Source organism: Echinops telfairi, unplaced genomic scaffold, assembly GCF_000313985.2.
Source record: "Echinops telfairi isolate 266 unplaced genomic scaffold, ASM31398v2 ScPeMD7_3509;HRSCAF=4178, whole genome shotgun sequence".
In the NCBI taxonomy this organism is placed as follows: domain Eukaryota; kingdom Metazoa; phylum Chordata; class Mammalia; order Afrosoricida; family Tenrecidae; genus Echinops; species Echinops telfairi.
In genome coordinates this window covers 9,945,346-9,963,833 of record NW_022107407.1, presented here as the reverse complement: position 1 = coordinate 9,963,833, position 18,488 = coordinate 9,945,346, and the positions used below count along the sequence as shown (strand labels likewise).

Sequence of the window (18,488 nt, the reverse complement as noted above, 5' to 3'; positions counted from 1 at the left end):
AAATCATGTTCTAATTTCTTCTCCTGTTTCCATGTGTTCACGCAAATTCAAATTTTAATTCACCATGTAGTCGAAGGGCACTTATCACATCCACTTGAAAATATGTATGTTTTGTTTGATCTTTGAATTTCTCAACACCTTAGCTTTCTGGGATTGGAAGAGGGCCTCACTCAGTCATACAACCCCTGCCCATGCTGTCACTCTTGCCCTTTACCTATGAAGGTTGACCCAAATATGCTTTTCTTGTAGTGAGGAAGTATGGTTGACTGTCCAAAGGAAAGAAAACCTCCTAGGTTTCCGGACTTCATCCAGTTGATTGACATGGCCTCTGAGTCAGTTGGAGGAAAGGTGAGTGAGTTTCTATTAGCAAGAGCAAGTATTTAATGTAGTTATGCCAATGATCCAGCGAACCACTGCAGTGAACGTTATTAAAATGGCAAGAATTAGGCTGAAGCCCATTATCTCAAAAGACTTCCAAGGAATTTATTTTTTCTTAAATCGGTGACAATTCCCACAATATGCAGCCTTGCTTTACATTTTAAAAACTATTTTTAAAACTTTATCTCACTTTTGCACTTATAAAATCAACTCACTATCCTTCTGCATTCTTGTTATCGGTTCCCCCTTTCTACTCCACCCTTCCTCCACCCTCCCGGTATCGCCACTTTCACCACTGGTCCTGAAGGGATCATCCATCCTGGATTCCCTGTTTTTCCCATTCTTCTCTGTACCAGTGTACATCCTCTGGTCTAGCCAGATTTGTAAGATAGAATTGGGATCATGATAGTGGGGGATGTGGGGGAAGGAAGCATGTAGGAACTAGAGGGAAGTTGTATGTTTAATCGTTGCTATACTGCACCCTGACTGGCCCATCTCCTTCCTGCAACCCTTCCATAAGAGGATGTTTAGTTGCCTACAGATGGGCTTTGGGTCCCCAGTCTGCACTTCCCCTCATTCACAATGATATGATTTTTTGTTCTTTGATGCCTGATACCTAATCCCTTTGAAACCTTGTGATCACACAGGCTGATATGCTTCTTCCGTGTGGGCTTTGCTGCTTCTGAGCTAGATGGTCACTTGTTTACCTTTAAGCTTTTAAGACCCCAGATGCTATATCTTTTGATAGCCTGGCACCATCAGCTTTCTTCACCACATTTGCTTATGCACCCATTTGTCTTCAGCAATCGTATTAGTTTTCTGTCTTTGGAAAAGTTAATTTCCTGAGCATCAATATTCCCCTTACAAAAATGAAGACAATATTCTCATTACAAAAATGAAGATGTGAGCACAAAAAAATAAAATCATTGTGTGCTCACATCTTCATATTTTGTAATGAGAATATTGTGTTTATTTTTGTAAGGAGAATATTGAAGCTCAGGAAATTAACTTTTCCAAAGGCAGGAAACTAACACATGATTTTCTTATAGTTACAATCTGTTAAGAACTCTAAAATTTGACACTATAGCATGCTAGATTAAGTAAGTGCAAGTGTAGAGTTGTGTAGTTTAGTTTGTTATGATGTTGCTTGCTTCAGCATCATATACATTTTACTTATATTGGTTGATGGCAATAATACATACATTTAAAACCAGCTTTCTTTAAATGTATCTGCACAAAGTCTTATGTGTTAATGTGACCAGTTGCCATCAAGCCAATTCCCACTCGTGGCAACTGTATGTGAGCAGAGGAGAGTTTCCAAGGCTGTGACCTGTCAGAAGCAGATTGCCAGACCTATCTTCTAAGGTACCTGGCTTGGCTTGAATTTGTAAAGTTTTGGCTAACAGTCATGTGCTTAACTGTTTGCACCACTAAGACTATTAGATTATCCTTTTTAAAAGCCTCTGCATTAACGTAGTTTCTAACTGCTTGCCTACAGTTTCTTTCCTGTCTCCTATCTTGGTCCCGAATGTACACAAATAGTCCCCAGGGTACAAAAAAGACTCACTCCTAACTGTGCCTTTAAGAATTTGTTGGTAAGTCAAACAAGTGCATATGGTTCTTATTTAGCTTTAAATGTACAATGCAAGAAAAACACTTGACGCATTTTCAGTGATTTTAAAAGCTGCACCATGCAAGGGGAGGTGACTGTGATTGGGAATTTGTTTTGAGTAGCGACCAGTTCCATCATTTCAAAGTAAAAGCAAATTTCTGCAACATTAAAGGGCAAAGATGAGTTGTCTGGACTTTGTAAACCAAGCATTTTGTAAACACACACACACACACACACACACACACACACACACACACACACACACACACACACACACACAGTATACACAGCCTGGGGGTCACATCTGACCTCCTTTGGGTACCCAAAGGAGAAGGAGTATACAATCTCAGTTGACAATTATCTTTTTTCTTCTTGGAATACAATGAATAGTCCTTCTTTACTCTCAAAATATTTTGCTTTCTCTATCAATTACCCCATCAGCCTACTACTGGGCCTCTTTAGCTACTTTGGGAGGGAGAACACTGAGGCAGCCAAGTTACAGGGATGACCCAGTGTGGATTTCTGCTATTGCTATAGGGTGTCAAGGGAAAGGAGCCCGGTGACATCATGGGCACCCACCAGCTGCTCCATGGGGAAAAGGGGAGTATTTTTGCTCTCCTAAAGATTTTAAAACCCATTAGTATAGTTCCGCTCTGTCCTATAGGGTCACTGAGTTGAATTTGATTTGATGACAGTGAGATGTGGAGCAACAGTTAGGCTGCTAACCTCAGAAGTCAGCAGTTCAAACACACCCAGAGGCTATTCCGGAGAAAACCCTGGTGGTCTCTGTAAAGATTATGAAACCTTATGAGTCAGTTCTACTCTGTCACTTCATGTCACTCTGAGTCAGAGTTGATATGACAGCACACAGCATCACATGAAGGAAATTGTCACAAGGTCTAATGTTTTCTGTTTTGAAAAAAAAAAAAGTTGGTTTATTTGCTTCCCAAATGTAAGATGTTAGTTAGCACTCTTGTAGCCAGATGGTAAGAGAGATTAAGGAAAAAAGTATGGGAAGAAAAAATGAAGGGGGAGGCGAGTAATGAAATCTAACCATTTAGAAAGCACTGTGACTTAATTGCACATTGTTTCTCTTTCCCTAGGCAATTTCCCGTTTTCCTTTTACTGCATTTCATAATGTTTCCCTAGGGAATAAAATAAAATGGTTTTAAATTTATGTTTATTTTATCTTCTTTGTTTCTCTAGATTTTATTTGCGACAGATGACTTTTTTGCTCCTGCAGAAAACCTTTTAAAGGTATTGTAAATTGACATTCTGCTATTCAAACTATTAGCGTCGAAGTGATCTATGCAGCCATTTTAATTAAAATACATGGGAATATTTGAGATGGGAATGAGGCTGTGTGTAGCAGTGAATTAGCAAACCAGAGCATTAGAAACATGTACAGATCAGCATCAACACATGCCTGACAGAAGAATTTGTGACCACGTTACTGGGACGACACCGAGATCTTCATAAAGTTTCAGTAGTCTAATGTGGATTTTTGTTGAGAATAAAACTGATATCCATCTTGAACATTTTTACAAATGTTTTACTCCTTTACTTACAAAAAAAGTATACATTTATTGAAAGTTACTAAAAAAACCTGGAAAGGAAATTGAAACTCTTCGGGAATACCACTGCCTTGTCACAAAGAGTGTTGGCGTTAAGAATTGTTGTGAGGGCTGAGGTCACAGGACACATATTCAAATTCCCCTCGCAGTGAAGGAAATTACAGCTAAGTGTCCTTTATAACCACTTTCCAAGATCTGTCACATGGCATATCATCTTCAACTGTGATTGGGGTGTTAACCTGATCACGTGGGCAGAATGGCTACTCTGTGTGGAAGAACCAGACCATGTCCTCATACGACAGTGTGCCCATACATGTATTATGCATTAGGGAAAACAAAATAAACCGAGGAACAGAGACATTAAATAACTCGTTCTGGATCACACAGGTAACAAATGACAAGCCTTTGTCACCTTTGACAATTTTAAATGCCCATCCCATTGACCGAGCTTTCCCATAGACAAACTATCTGCAAAAGTAGGCAGAGCTATACAGAAAATATTCATTCTGATATTGCTTAAAGGGAAAAACAACCAAATGAGAACCAAAACACAACTAATTTATACGTCCACTAAGAAGGGACTAGTTGAAAAAATTAGGAGCCTTCTAGATTATAAACCTTTACATAATTATTAAAAAGGATATAATTCTGCATGCACTGTCATAAATGATGCCTGTGACTTAATACTGCATGTGCATAAAATAAAATTTAATAGGATGCACAGCAAACCGTGAAGAGGTAGGTTTGGGAAAGGGGTGGGAGAGAATAAAGGACAGGATTATTTTGCACTTGGGTATACCTTATATGAGGATATTAGGGCTGTGGGTTTAGCCTTTGGGTGCTAACTGAAAGGTTGGCAGTTAGAATCCACTGGCCGCTCTGCAGGAGAAAGCTGTGGCGCTCTGCTTCCGTGAAGATTGCTTCCCTTGGGAACCCCTGGAGGTAGTTGTGCTCTGGCCCACAGGAATGCTGTAAATGGGAATGAACTTGAAGGCACAGGTTTCAATTTCACATATCACATTAAGTCGTATTTGATATTACATTACATTATTTGTTGTTTGTAGCAGCCATGTTGAATCTAACCAGCGGCAACTCCATATGTGCATAGCAGAGCGGTTGCCTAGAATTTTCAAGACAGTGACTCTATAAAAGCAGGTCATCAAGTCTGTGTTTCGAGGCCCCACTAACACTCACTGCCATCGAGTTGATTCTGACTCATAGCGACCCTAGAGGACAGGGTAGAACTGCCCCTGTGGGCTTCTGACTCTGTAACTCTTTACGGGAGTAGAAGGCTGGTTTTTCTCCAGCGCAGAGCTGCTGGTTTGAACTGCAGATGACAGCCCAATGCTAACCAATATGCGACCGGGGCACCTTGAGGCTCCTCAGGCTGGGTATGAACTGCCAACCTTTTTGTTAGTAGTTGAGTTCTTAACCTCTTAGGCCACTCAGGACTCTGATATTATATGTAAACTTTTATATAATGTATAGAAACATGGGTTGAACACTTAAAATTGACAAATAATATTGATATTTTTACCATCTTGGGAAAATTCTGATAAATCAGGAGAGAATAGATCTATTATTTGTACACACTTGGGCATATAGTTCTTCCATACAGTCTCTACTCACTCATATGCATTTATAGATATTCATCTTAAATATATCACACAAATACTGTTTACGTGTCTTTTTGAAAAAGGAACAATATTACAGATGAATCTAAAACTCCTCTACCGCCAACTTTAGTGCCAAATCACATTTCTACATAGGGTTATGAAGATTGCAGGATTGGGTTTTATTTCATTATATTGTTAAATAATTGTATGCATATCCAGGGAAATATGTAGAAAGAAGAGTAATGTTTTGTATTTTGAATTTACATTCATCATAGCATGAAGTACTTAACACTGTGCAAACGCAATGCTCCCACTCAATCGTTTGAGCCTCATACATAATCTAGGTGCTTCCCTTACAAGGGGGAGGGAAACTTTTTTTCTGCCGAGGGCCATTTAGATATTTACTTGTGGGCCATAATTGTCGAACACTGAATTAACTCATCCCTTAATGCGAGGCTGGAACTTCTTCTCTTTGGTGAGGTGGGTGATTTTAGCTGGTACTGATGATTTTGAGAGCTGTATGTGGTCCAAAGTCTGGACATTCCCTACCCCTACAAAGTGCAGAGTAAAAATGAACCATTGGTATGTGCCAGACGGGACTCCCTCTTGTACCTTTTGATGTGTGTTCAGGTTGGCTGCCTTTTAAAAGTGGTGCAAACATTGTTGCAGTACACATCCTGGTGAAGGGGGCCGGGCATAGGTGTGGGTAACCCCCTGGGATTGGCCTTCAGCTTTCTTTATTTTGATAAAGAACATATGTGTCATCATATGGAAGGTACCATATTTGTGACAGTGTCATTTTCCTCTGTCTCTAGTAAATTAGTGTTTTCCATCAACTTCCTTCCTGCCCTTTGCTTCAATCACAACAGGAGCAGTAACAAGGTCAACATCCCTAAAATTACAGGACCCACCTCTCTGTCCACCAAAGCTGAGCTAAATATCACAGTTTGGAACACTGTAGACTTAGTTTTTAAAAAAATTTTTTTAAAATTTATTTTAATAGTTTTATTAGGGGCTCATACAATACTTATCACGACCCATACATACATCAATTGTGTAGAGCATACTTGTACATTCATTGCCCTCATCATTCTCAAAATATTTGCTCTCCACTTAAGCCTCTGGCATCAGATCCTCTTTTTTCCCCCTCTCTCCCCGTTCCCCACTCCCTCATGAGCCCTTGATAATTTATAAATTATTATTTTGTCATATCTTGCCCTGTCGGATGTCTCCCTTCACCCACTTTTCTGTTGTCCATTTTTAATGGGAGTTTACCTCTTTCCAAGTAGCCCTGGTGGCATAGTGCATGTTGGGCTGCAAATTACAAGGTCAGCAGTTTGAACTCACCAACTGCTACCTGGAAAAGATGAGCCTTTCTGCTCTCGTAAAGATTTACAGCCTCAAAACCCCAACGGGTCTGTTCTACTCTGCCCTCTAAGGTTACTATGAGTCAGAATGAACTCCATGGCAGTCAGTTAGGATTTTCTACTGCTGAATTTAGAACAGGGCTTCCCAAAGAGGGAGAGACTGCCCCTCTGGGGGTGCTGCAATGACCTAGAGAGGCTGCAAAAGCAGGCACCCACACTCTATTCTGGATTATGGACTAGAGAACAAAATTGTCAATTGCCAGGGGAGTGCTGAGGAATTCTTTAGGGAGAACCGATTACAGGGATCTACATATACCCCCCTCCCTGGGGACGGACAGCAGAAAAGTGGGTAAAGGGAGATGTAGGACAGTGTAGGACATGACAAAATAATAATAATTTATAAATTATCAAGGGTTAATGAGGGAGGGGAGGGAGGGCGAAAATGAGCAGCTGATACCAAGGGCTCAAGGAGAAGGCCAATGTTTTGAGAATGATGATGGCAACAAATGTACAAATGTGCTTGACATAATGAATGTATGTATGGATTATGATAAGAGTTGTACGAGCCCCCAATAAAATGATTTCAAAAAAGGGGAGGTGTGGTAGCCCAAATAAGTTCGGGATCTGTGGTTTAGAACATAGATTGTTACTTTAACTACAGATACACTGGAATTACGTTAATCTTTAAGATGAAATTTGATTTTTTAAAGTTCATTTTATTGGGGGCTCTTACAGCTCTTATAACAATCCATACATCAATAGTATCAAGCATATTTGTACACATGTTGCCATATTATTTTCTGAACATTTACTTTCTATTTGGGCCCTTGGTATCAGCTCCAGTTTTCTCCTTCCTCCCCCACCCTCCCACTCTTGTGATCCCTTGATAAACTATAAATTATTTTCATATCTTACCCCAACTATGTGCCAGGTACTCGATAAGCATCTTCATGCTCACAATGGGCTTTGGAAGTGGCTAGATAGAGCACTTAACAGATGGGGAAACTGAGGCACACTTGCTCTAGGCCACTTGCCTGGAGGAGGCTGGACTGAGTTGCTCTGCACATGCAGGCAGCCTGGTCCCAGAGTTCATGTACAGAGCTACTGCTCATTCTGGGTCCTTGGTCAGTCTTGTCTTGGACAGGACTTCCTCGTGGTTTTAGTTGCTTCTATCAGGATTCACTCTGTATGTTTATGCTCTGTTTATGCTCATAAACATGTAGCATTTTTTCCCACTGAAGATGATACAAAAGACTTTTCCTAAGCAATAACTTAGATTTTTCTTACATTTATCCTTGTTTGAAAAGAGAAAATATCTCTCATCCTTCCTTACCCACCAAACACCAAGCACAAAGCAATTTGAACATCACATTATTTTTGTATTTTCATGTATGTGCATATGACTTCAACTTCATAGCAAATCCTTCAAGGTATGGCTCCATCATCCCCATTTCTACACACAAGAAATAGAGACTCAGTTATTTGTTTAAAGGTACTCAGCTGCACGCGGCTAGGCTGACCTTCATACCCAGTTTCATACCATACAGTTACATGAGGGTCCATGCTTCCCTCCCTGTGGATTTTGATGGCATGGAGTCCTGAGTTTTAAGTGTTTAGCTTAATCCTGAGCATCAGGCTTACTCTGAAAACAACTCCAGCTGAAATAATTGTTAAGTAGCCCTTTTCTGAGTTGTGTTGGAAGTTTAATAAACAGCTCTTCCTTTGCTCCAATGATCCTTTAGTATTAACCTAGATTGTAGTTGGTGGTTGCATGGCTCCACTTGTGAGGCTCATGGAATGAATGGCAATGTTGTTTTACGTGTTGCTACATCAGGGATTACCTATAAATCTGTATGTTGATGCTCATAAGGAAGTAGAATTTCTTTCTGATATAGATTGGGTAACTATGCCTGAAGGTAGAGCAGAGACTCTTCTGGCTGCTAAGAATCCCTCTAGAATCCCTATTTGTATTATTCATCTGTCCCTTTGGGACAAGAATTAATATATGGGAAGTACAGGCTACCACATGAATGCTAACTATCAAACTGTTATACATCTTTGCTTTAGAGTGATGCCCCACATTTTAAAGAACATGAATATACTGAATTTGGAAAATGGATGGATGGATGGGAAACTAGATGGAGAAGGATTCCAGGTAAGTTGATAGTAACTCTGTTCCATAATGGCAAGCTTAAAAATAGGGTCTAAATGGATGTATGCATTGTTATAAGAGCTGTAAGAGCCTCCAATAAAATGATTTTATTAAAATGAAAAATATGGGGTCTATTGGAAAGCTAGTGTATGTTTTAAGAAACCCATATCCCATGCAAGGAGCTCTGAGGGCCTAGTGGGTTATGTATTGAGTTGTTAGCTGCAAGATCAGTGGTTCAAACCCACCAGCTGCTCCTCATGAAAAAAATGGGGCTATCTTAAAGCTGTCTGTTCCTTTAAAGATTTAAAGACTCAGAAACCCCAAAGGGCAGTTCCACTCTGCCCTATACGGTCACTATGATCAGAATTGGCAGTGGGTTTATCTCCCTTGGCTGTCCATTTTTATAAATCTGTGGAATGCTCTGTAATGTTGGATGTTCCTACCTGAGTTAGTCTGGGTAAACTAGGGAAACAAATCCACAGAAACTCATATGTATAAGGGTAAGTGTACATTAAGAAAGCATCCCAACCCAGTGCTGCTCATGCCCATAAATCCAACATTAGCCCATGTGTCCAACACCAATCTACAAAGTCCTCCTCAATCTCACAAAACACATGCAATGACGCCGACTGCAGGAGGAAAGCTGAGTCAGTGAATGTGTAAACATCTCAGTGCTAGCAGGGTCTCCACACAGGTGTTCCAGCACCCAGGGCTGAATCGGGGTAGGTCCATGTGGCTTCTCCTCAGGCATGTCTTGCAGGAAGTGAGCCTTGCCAGCAGAAGCAGGGAACTGGCTAGGGCAGCTGCACCCTGGTCCAACCATCACAAAGCAAGAGACCCGAGAACTAGAAAGACCAGGCTCACCAAGCCATTTATGCCTCCGCCCTTCAATTAACCCCACATGTGTTTATCAGTCAGGTTGGCACAATAACTATCTCACTACCAGAGAACCATTGTCTGAGAAGTCAGAAATAGGTACCACCAGTCAAGAGAGGGTGGAAACATAGAGTTAGGAAAAAGAGAATATTTGGTGCAGGTTATAGCTGGAGAAATAGAGCAAATATTTATGGAGAAATATAGCAAACATTAAACGATAAGTTGATTCTCAGTACAATTCCCCTAAGTAGGTGCTCTTATTTCTCTTTAAGAGTGAAGGAAACAATTTCATTAACTTAGCCTAGATCCTGTAACCAGTGAGATAAGACGAGAATTGCACCAAGGTCTGCCCTATGCCCTTGCACACATGATATCTTATGCCATCTTAAGACACTATTTTTATTCATCATTACTCAATCAAAATACACTTTCAAAAGTAGAATCAATGCCTATAAAACAGAAACAATCCAGGTATTGAGAGCTGGACTTTTTTTTTGCTCCTGCCTCAAGCTCTTTGCGGCTTCTCGTTTCCTTTATTCCTATTATACTAGAGCCATCACTCAATTTTATTAAACCTATCATTTCACAGTTGCCTTGTCCATGGCAGCAAGGAACCAAGAATTGCGTAGTGGCATACTGAGTTCAAGAGTTCTTACACTTTGCCATACGCACGGGAAGGCATTGTTGGCAGGAGGGCAGAAGGGAACAAGCCCGAGATGACAGGAAGCATGAGGCATCCAGAACCACCACTGTCAAACACCTCCTACACGGCATCTGGTGTTTTACGAACCTCCCCTAGTCCCTTTGAAGCCAATCCATATTGACAAAGGTAGAAAAAAAGACACAGAAAATTCAAACAGGTTTTCAAGGACGTGTCTCAAGATAGGGAGTCAGACTCAAGTTTTTCTGAATCCAATGCGCCTTTGGACTGACTGGTGATGAGGATTCCCACGGAGGAATGGGGCTGCTCAGGTGCTGAGCGACCGGAAAATAACGTTAGTTGAGAATTAAGCTGTATACATTTTTCTGTGATGGAAAAGGTACTCCTTTATTGCATGTCAGTTTCCTTAATGTTGGGCCACGTCTTTTACTCAGTGCACAGACTCTAAAAAGGGTTCTTGTGGTTTTTATGCTGCACAGGTCATGACTGGTGTATAATCAAATTGGGAATACAAGGAATTATCCGAGGTTTTGACGTGGACATTTCTTACTTTGAGGGAAATTATGCTCCCCGAATGTCAATCCAAGCAGCAAATTATCCAGAAGGTACTTTTGGAACTACTGACTTTCCTCCAAGAATAATTGTAAGACTCATCTGAAGGAGTTCTGGTGGCACAGTGGATTAAGCAGTGTGCTGGCTGCATGGTTGACAGTTCGAACCCACCCACTACTCCACTGCAGAAAGAGGAAGACTGTCCCTGCCAGTAAAGATGTATGGAGCAGCAGTTCTGCTTTGTTCTGTAGGATCACTATGGATTGGAATCCCTTGATAGCAGTGGGCTTATTTATTTATTTTAAAATTAATCAAAGGAGTGGTACAGTGTTTGCAGTACTCAGCTGCAAATTGAAAGATTAATGGTTCCAGCCCACCAGCCACTTCACAGGAGTAACCTTGGAAATGTTATGGGGGCAGCTCTACTCTGTCCTACAGGGTCACCATGAGTTGGAATAGATTATCTGACAGTGGTTTGGTTTGGGTTTGGTGTTGTAGTCATTACATCTTGGGCTGCGATCACATGGTTGGCAGTTCAAAACCAACAGCAGCTCCATAGGAGAAAGAATGGGCTTTCTACTCCCATGAACAGTTACAGTCTCGGTAACCCCCAGGGGGGTTGCAACGAGTTAGCATTGACTCATGGGCAGCGAGTTTGGTTTTCTGCTTTTTTCCTTCAGATCAGATGCCGACAAGTCCAGCTACTTATCCAAGACCACTTCACTGTGACTAAACTTGCGAATTCATATCTTTGGATTTCCAATAAGCATGTTCTTTGTTTTTTAATTCCTGTCTATGTTCTTTGGTCCAGTACAAATCTCATCAGTCCTAAATACCTCAAACCTACCCAAAAGCACAACCTCATGTAACTTTAAGGTTTGCTAAGCAGGTAGCAGGGAATGGACTTTGTCCTAAAATAATTGGCATGATCTGGAGGCAGCTATGGGCTGGCCAGCTAGAGGACTATCTCCACCAGCTCCTTTGCCCTCACTCTCCAGTGTGCACAGCAGCTAGAATGCTTTTAAAAGAGGTTCCTTTCTATATATTGGAATCTGGATCTTATGAATCCTGCAGGGTCTATAAACTAGACTTATGATTTTATTCCTTTAACTGTCACCATCTGATACTTTCTATTTCTGGAAAGAGTGACAGTTTCCGAAATGCACACAGTTCTGTCCTGTCCCACAGGGTGGCTATGAATCAGCACTGACTCTATGGCAGTGAGTTTGGTGGGGTTTTTTGGGATGTTGGCCTTAGAATTAATTTTCTTCCACAAATGCACAAATATGTATGTGTGTATACATATAGGAGCCCTGGTGACATAGTGGGCTGCACATTGGGCTACTAGCATCTAGGTTAGCAGTTTGAATCTATTGGTTGCTCCAAAGGGGAAAAAGTTGGCATTTTACTCCTGTAAATAATTACAGTCTTGGACACCTACAGGGCACCTACAGGGCAGTTCTACGATGTCCTGTAGGGTGACTACAAGTCAGAATTGACTAATAGCAGTGAGTATACACATCTATTAAGGGAGGATAAATCATGTCACCTGGCAAATTTATACTGAGAGCTCTGTATGCACAGACCTGTGTCAGCCTCTGGGGAAATGAAATGGATGGGTCTTTCTCCCCAAAGATAGCTCTGATACCCTCAAAGTTAAATGACTATATTAGAGATTCAATCAGAAACGATTAATGGGAAATGAGCGCCAAATGGTTAACATTCTTTTGGCAAGCCCATCAATCACCCATGAGTGCTTCTATTTCTGAATTGCGAAGGCAAAAAATCTAAGGTCTCTTGGGGAAGCAGAGTTTCTGGAACTGAAATATTCTTAAATGAACTTGATTGATCCAAAATTTAAAAACTCTAGTTATGTGATGAATTTGTTGAAGCCTTCATCTAACTTAGATATTTCTTATTTTGATAAGCAAATGTATTATCAAATATGTTGCACAAATTTTAAAATTGCTCTTAGTAATTTAAATGCTGAGGAACTTCAACACATATTTCTATTACTCTGATTATCTGGTACTTTGTATTATTAATTAATGCTTATACTGATATTTGACAAAATGATAATGACCTTACCACCCATTTAGTATATTGTCTTTGATTTGATCTTGATAATCTGTCACTCTACAACTTTAGATAAACTACCAGAATTACCAGAAAGAGGACTCAGATTAGGAACTGCAGCCACAGCTGAGGAATTTGAAGCTATTTCTGAGGTATGCCTCCAAAGATGTAACTGATTTTTTAAAAATCATTTTACTGGGGGCTCACACAATTCTTATCACAATCCATCCATCCATCCATTGTGTCAAGCACATTTGTACATTTGTTGCCATCATCATTCTCAAAACATATTCTTTCTACTTGAGTCCCTGGCATTAGTTCCTCATTTTCTTCCTCCCTCCCCCCTCCCCCCTCCCTCATGAACCCTTAATAATTTATGAATTATTATTTTGTCATGTCTTACATTGTCTGATGATTGTTTTATGTGATTACTGAAACAACAACAAAACATTACTTGGCACACCAGGCTGTGAATAGAAAAACTTTGAGATAAGGAATCCTACCATGTCTTAGCTCATTCGCTCATGCACTTATTACCCTGAATGTGTTTCAGTCATAGTTTATGGGACTCTTGTCTGAGGGAACTTCAAAGTTCCCAAAAGAGCAGAGTTATCTTTCTCGAAGTGTAGAGAACTCACTGGTGTCCATCAGGAAGCTGTTACTGGTCCCTGATGAGATAAACAGAAATTGACAGTCAGTGTTTAAATACTTTTGATAATAATCACAAAGTACCTAATGGATTTAATAATAGACAGTTTGGGCTAATTTTTGTACATTTAAAAAAGTTTATTAATTTTTATTGTATTCATAAAACCTTTGATCTGTGAAAGAGTCCTAGAGGCATAGTGGGTTACGTGTTGGGCTGCTAACATCATAGTTGGTGAGTCAAACACACCAGCTACACTGTGGAAGAAAGACAAGACTGTCTGCTCCCCTAAGATTTACATGTTTAGGAACTCAAAACAGAGTCTTTGAGTCAGAATCAACTCAATGGCAGGGAGTTTGGGCTTATTAAACATCAACAGAGTCCTGCTAGTGTAGAGGTTAAAATGTTGAGCTGCTGACACCCCAGCGTTGATGTTTGGGACACCCCAGCGTTCCTCGGGGAAAGATGAGGCTGTCTGCTTCTTCTGCTTCTGCGATGGCTGCAACCTTAGAAACCCTCCTCTGCTTTGTAGATTAGCTTGGAGATCAAGCCTCTGATAAGAGATCATTATTTTTTAGTCATGTAGACTACTACATTTTTATTTCACGATAACAATCAATGCTTATGTTGTACACAAGCACTAGGATGAGAGGATTTACCATTCCTCCGATCCATTGCTAACATTCTGATATTGTTTCTAGCTAAAGTCGGAAAACTGGAATTACTTGGTTCCCTTGGCAGAGCTTCAACCAGGAAAACGAGGTTCTAGCCACAATTATTTTCCTGCCAATGTCAACCAAAGATGGACTCACATACGGCTCAACATTTTCCCAGGTAAGTGTGACGCTCACTCATTTCCATTTCTACGACTTTTTTTTAATATCAGCATATTAAAAAAGTTGAAATCACTCTTTCTTTGACCTAATCTTGTTAGCCTTCTAGGATTATAATTTTCCCCTCTTGTGCTTTAAAAAATACTTGCTTTAATCCATGTTTAAGTAAATAGGAGCCCCAGTGGTGTAGTGTTTGTGCATTGGGCTACTAACTACAAGGTCAATAGTTCAAAACCACCAGCCATTTCACTGTAAAAGGACAGGACTTTCTGTTACTGAAAAGAGTTATAGTGTCTGAAGCCTACCCATCCTATAGGGTTGCTATGAGTCAGCATTGACTCCATGGGAGTGAGTGAGTTTTTTTGAGTAAGTAGTTACTAAAAAACTATAGCGTAAGAATTTGGATGAGGAATCCTGTTGGCACATAGGATCAAATATTGAATTGCTAACTTAAAGGTGGAAAATTGGAATCCACCATATCCTCTTCAGGAGAAAGATGATTCAGTTTGATTCTGTAAAGATTTGCAGCCTCAGACTCTATGGACCAGTAACTTCTACTTTGTCTTATAGAGTTAATATTAGTAGGAGTTACCTCAATGAGCGTGGCCTCTTTTTTTTAAATTAAAATATGACACAACTAGGCTGTATTAGTTTAGGTATCTCCAAAAAATTTCAGTTTCACTGGTTTATTTTACCAGTAGTTTATGTAGTGTGTATAAATGTTCCCCCATTCCCCCATTTTATTCAAAATTTTTGATAACAACTTTATTGTGATATAATACACATGACACATGCAATTAAAACACTTGAGGAGTATAATTCAATGATTCATAGTTTAGTCACAGATCTCTGTAAACATCATCACAGTTAGCCTTAAAGAAAAATTATGATCTCAGAAACAAGTTCCAGAGGAGAAATCCAAGCAAATACTGTTTCCCACAAGTAGAGTCCACCTTAATGACATGCGCAGAGTAAGGCTTTCAGGATCTTCATTTGCTGATGGGGGATAACTGAAAATGAGAGGAAACAGCTACAAACATCAATTGATAATTAGGATGTGGGATGTATGAAGTATGAATCTAGGAAATTAAAATATTGTCAAAAGTGAAATGGCATACCAAAGATCAACATTGTAGGAATTAGTGAGCCGAAATGAACTGGTATTTTGAATCAGATAGTCCAATACTTTACAATTCTGGGAATGACAAATTCAAGAGGAATGATGTTGCACTCATCAACAAAGAGAATATTTCAAGATTTCTCTTTATTAATCTGGTAGGCAAGGTTCAGCCACTGTTCATGAATATTATTGAATGTTTTGCCTTATCACCAATTCCATTTTTTGTGTAATGTTCAATAATTCATGTTTGATTCATGTTTGTTTCATAGATGACCTATACTTGTATAATTTCCTTTTCTTAACTAGGTTTTAAATTCTACACCATTGGCTAAATCAATAATACTATCACGAGAATTAGCTTATGCTCTAGGGAGATAACTGATAATGTTCTCTAACAAAAAATTACAATGACATTTCTAAGGTGAACCAGAGACATGTATACACCATAGAGAGATGAATGAATTTTGGACTCCCACTTAATTCTAACCCAATCTAAGAACAATGATCTCTTATGACACGGATCTGCTTGATGCTCACCTTCATGAAGAGATCACTGAAGATATGGGTGCTGTAGCAAAGAGTGGTGAGGAAATTAGATGGCCCCTGGCTATCAGAAATAATAGCATCTGGGGTCTTAAAGGTGTGTCAAACAGATTTTGCACATGGAAGCACTAATAACAGAAGACTTAATTTGATACATTAAACACGAATGACAGAGAAGGCTAATGACAGGACCATCATACATGAAGAAAGCAAGAGGCTATTAGGAAGACAAGAAAGAAAGAAAAGATCAAAGTGGATAGCAGAAGACTCTGAAACATGCTCTTAAATGTAGAGTACCTACAGAAATTTATGAAGTACAAGATCTGAAGTGAAAATTTCAAAGCAAGCTTGAGACAATAGATGGAATGCATAGAATCACTGTACCAAAAAGAACTGGTTGACATTCATCCAATCAATTCAAGAGATAGCATATGATCAAGAACCAGTGCTATTGAAGGACAAAACCCCAGCTGCACTAAAGGCAGAAGTGAAAACAAGGCTCTAAGAAGTGATGGAATTCTAATGGAAATGCTTCAGTAAACTGATAAAGCACTGGATGCATTCATTTGTCTATGTCAAAATACTTGGAAGAGAGCTACCAGACCAATCGACCAGGAGAGATCAATATTTGTGCTCATTCCATAGAAAAGTGACTCAACAGAATGTGGAAATTATTGAGCAATATCATTAATATTACAAGTGAAATTTTGCTGAAGATAATTCAAAGATGATTGCATCAATACTTGAACAGGGAGCTGCCAGAAATTCAGGTCAGATTCAAAAGAAGAAATGGCACAAGGGATATCATGCTGATGTCAAATGACTTTTAGCTGAAGGCAGAGAACACTAGGAAGATATTTGCTTGTGTTTTATTGACCATGAAAAAGACATTGTATTTTGTGCATCATTACAGGCTATGGATAATATTGATAAGAATGAATTCAGTGACACTTCTTTGTGCTCATGCGGAACCTGTATATGGACAAAGAGGCAGTTTTCCCACAGAATAATTGGAGACATGCATCAGGATTATTCAATCTGTATATTGAGCAAATAATTTGAGAAGCTGGACTTTATGAATTAAAGCATAGCATCAGGATTGGAGAAATGTTCAACTGAGAACTTGAAGCACATATTGGTGAGGATGAAAGACTATGGCCTATAGTATTGGTTATACCTCAATGTAGAACACACAAGCAAACCTAGAAATATTTACAATTAGACCAATAACCAGCATTATGATAAACAAAGAAACAATTGAAAATCCATTTTACTTGGATTCACATTTAATGTTCAAGGAAGCAGTGTCAAGAAATCACCGAGTCTTCAAAAACCCCAGAAAATAATAAATTCTGGAGAGGATGTGGAGAGAATGGAATGGTTATACATTGCTGGTGGGACTGTAGAATTGTACAACCACTGCAGAAATCAGTATGACACTTCCTTAAACAAACACAAATACAATTACCCTATGATCCTGCGAGTTCTCTATTGTAGATATAAAAGAACACAACACAATAGACATACACATCTATGTTTATTGCAAAAATCTCTATAATAGCAAAAAGATGGAAGCAAACACAAACACTGATTATAAAGGAATGGATACACAAACTCTGGTATATTCATACAATAGTATATTATGCATCTATAAAAAAGAGGAATGAGTCTCCTGAACACCAGAAACCATGGAGAAAACTAGAGAATAGTGTGCTTAGCAAAGTCAGTCAAATTCATAAAGACAAATATTTAATGACACAATTATAAGGAAAAGAAAAAGGAAAGATTTTCTTTTACAAAGAAAATTTTCTTTTACAAAGAAAAAGGAACGTTTTTCACACCAAGTGATATGACTATAATGATTATAAGGAGGCCAGGGACCAGGGGGTGGGGAGACAGTGACAGAGGAGGGACAGAAGATTATGGAGGGAGGGAGGAAGGATGAGAGGAGGGGAAGAAAGTAAACACATTGATGGGAGTCTTAATGAGATGAGATGGGTTGTACAACTATACAGAATGTTTTTCTTTAAACGCCCCTCTCAAAAAAATCACAGGGTGGCCATAACTATTTTATAGTTTATTGGACTCTCCATATTATGAATTTGACAAGTTAAAAATACAAGTTAAACAATTATTTTTTGTTGTTGCTGAAATACAGTAATTTATTAATAGGGTAATATCTATAGGTCCATATTGAAAACCAGTTAATAACATACTATGCATATATAGAATTAAAATAAAGGGAAAGTATAAACAATAATTACATGTGACTGAATTTTCAATCATGTGTGTGTGTGGTATTTATTAATTAATTATTTTTTGGGGGGGCTCGTATAATTCTCATCACAATCCATATATACTTCCATTGTGTCAAGCACATATGCACATTTGTTGCCCTCATCATTCTCAAAACATTTGCCTCCCACTCTAGCCCCTAATATCAGTTGCTCATTTTCCCCCTCCCTCCCTCATGAACCCTTCA

The 18,488-nt window shown here is 39.2% G+C and overlaps 1 protein-coding gene across 1 annotated transcript in view; it reads left to right on the top strand.

The window, feature by feature from the left end:
- The first annotated feature begins 258 nt into the window (after positions 1–258).
- The window catches only part of ALLC (allantoicase), a 41,761-nt gene continuing 23,531 nt past the window's right edge, over positions 259–18,488 (top strand). Inside the window, exons 1-6 of the mRNA XM_004709814.1 lie at positions 259–348; positions 3,197–3,247; positions 8,615–8,702; positions 10,716–10,841; positions 12,937–13,016; positions 14,212–14,344. Of these exons, the coding sequence (XP_004709871.1) occupies positions 259–348; positions 3,197–3,247; positions 8,615–8,702; positions 10,716–10,841; positions 12,937–13,016; positions 14,212–14,344 (568 nt within the window). The remainder of the gene's footprint in view (positions 349–3,196; positions 3,248–8,614; positions 8,703–10,715; positions 10,842–12,936; positions 13,017–14,211; positions 14,345–18,488) is intronic.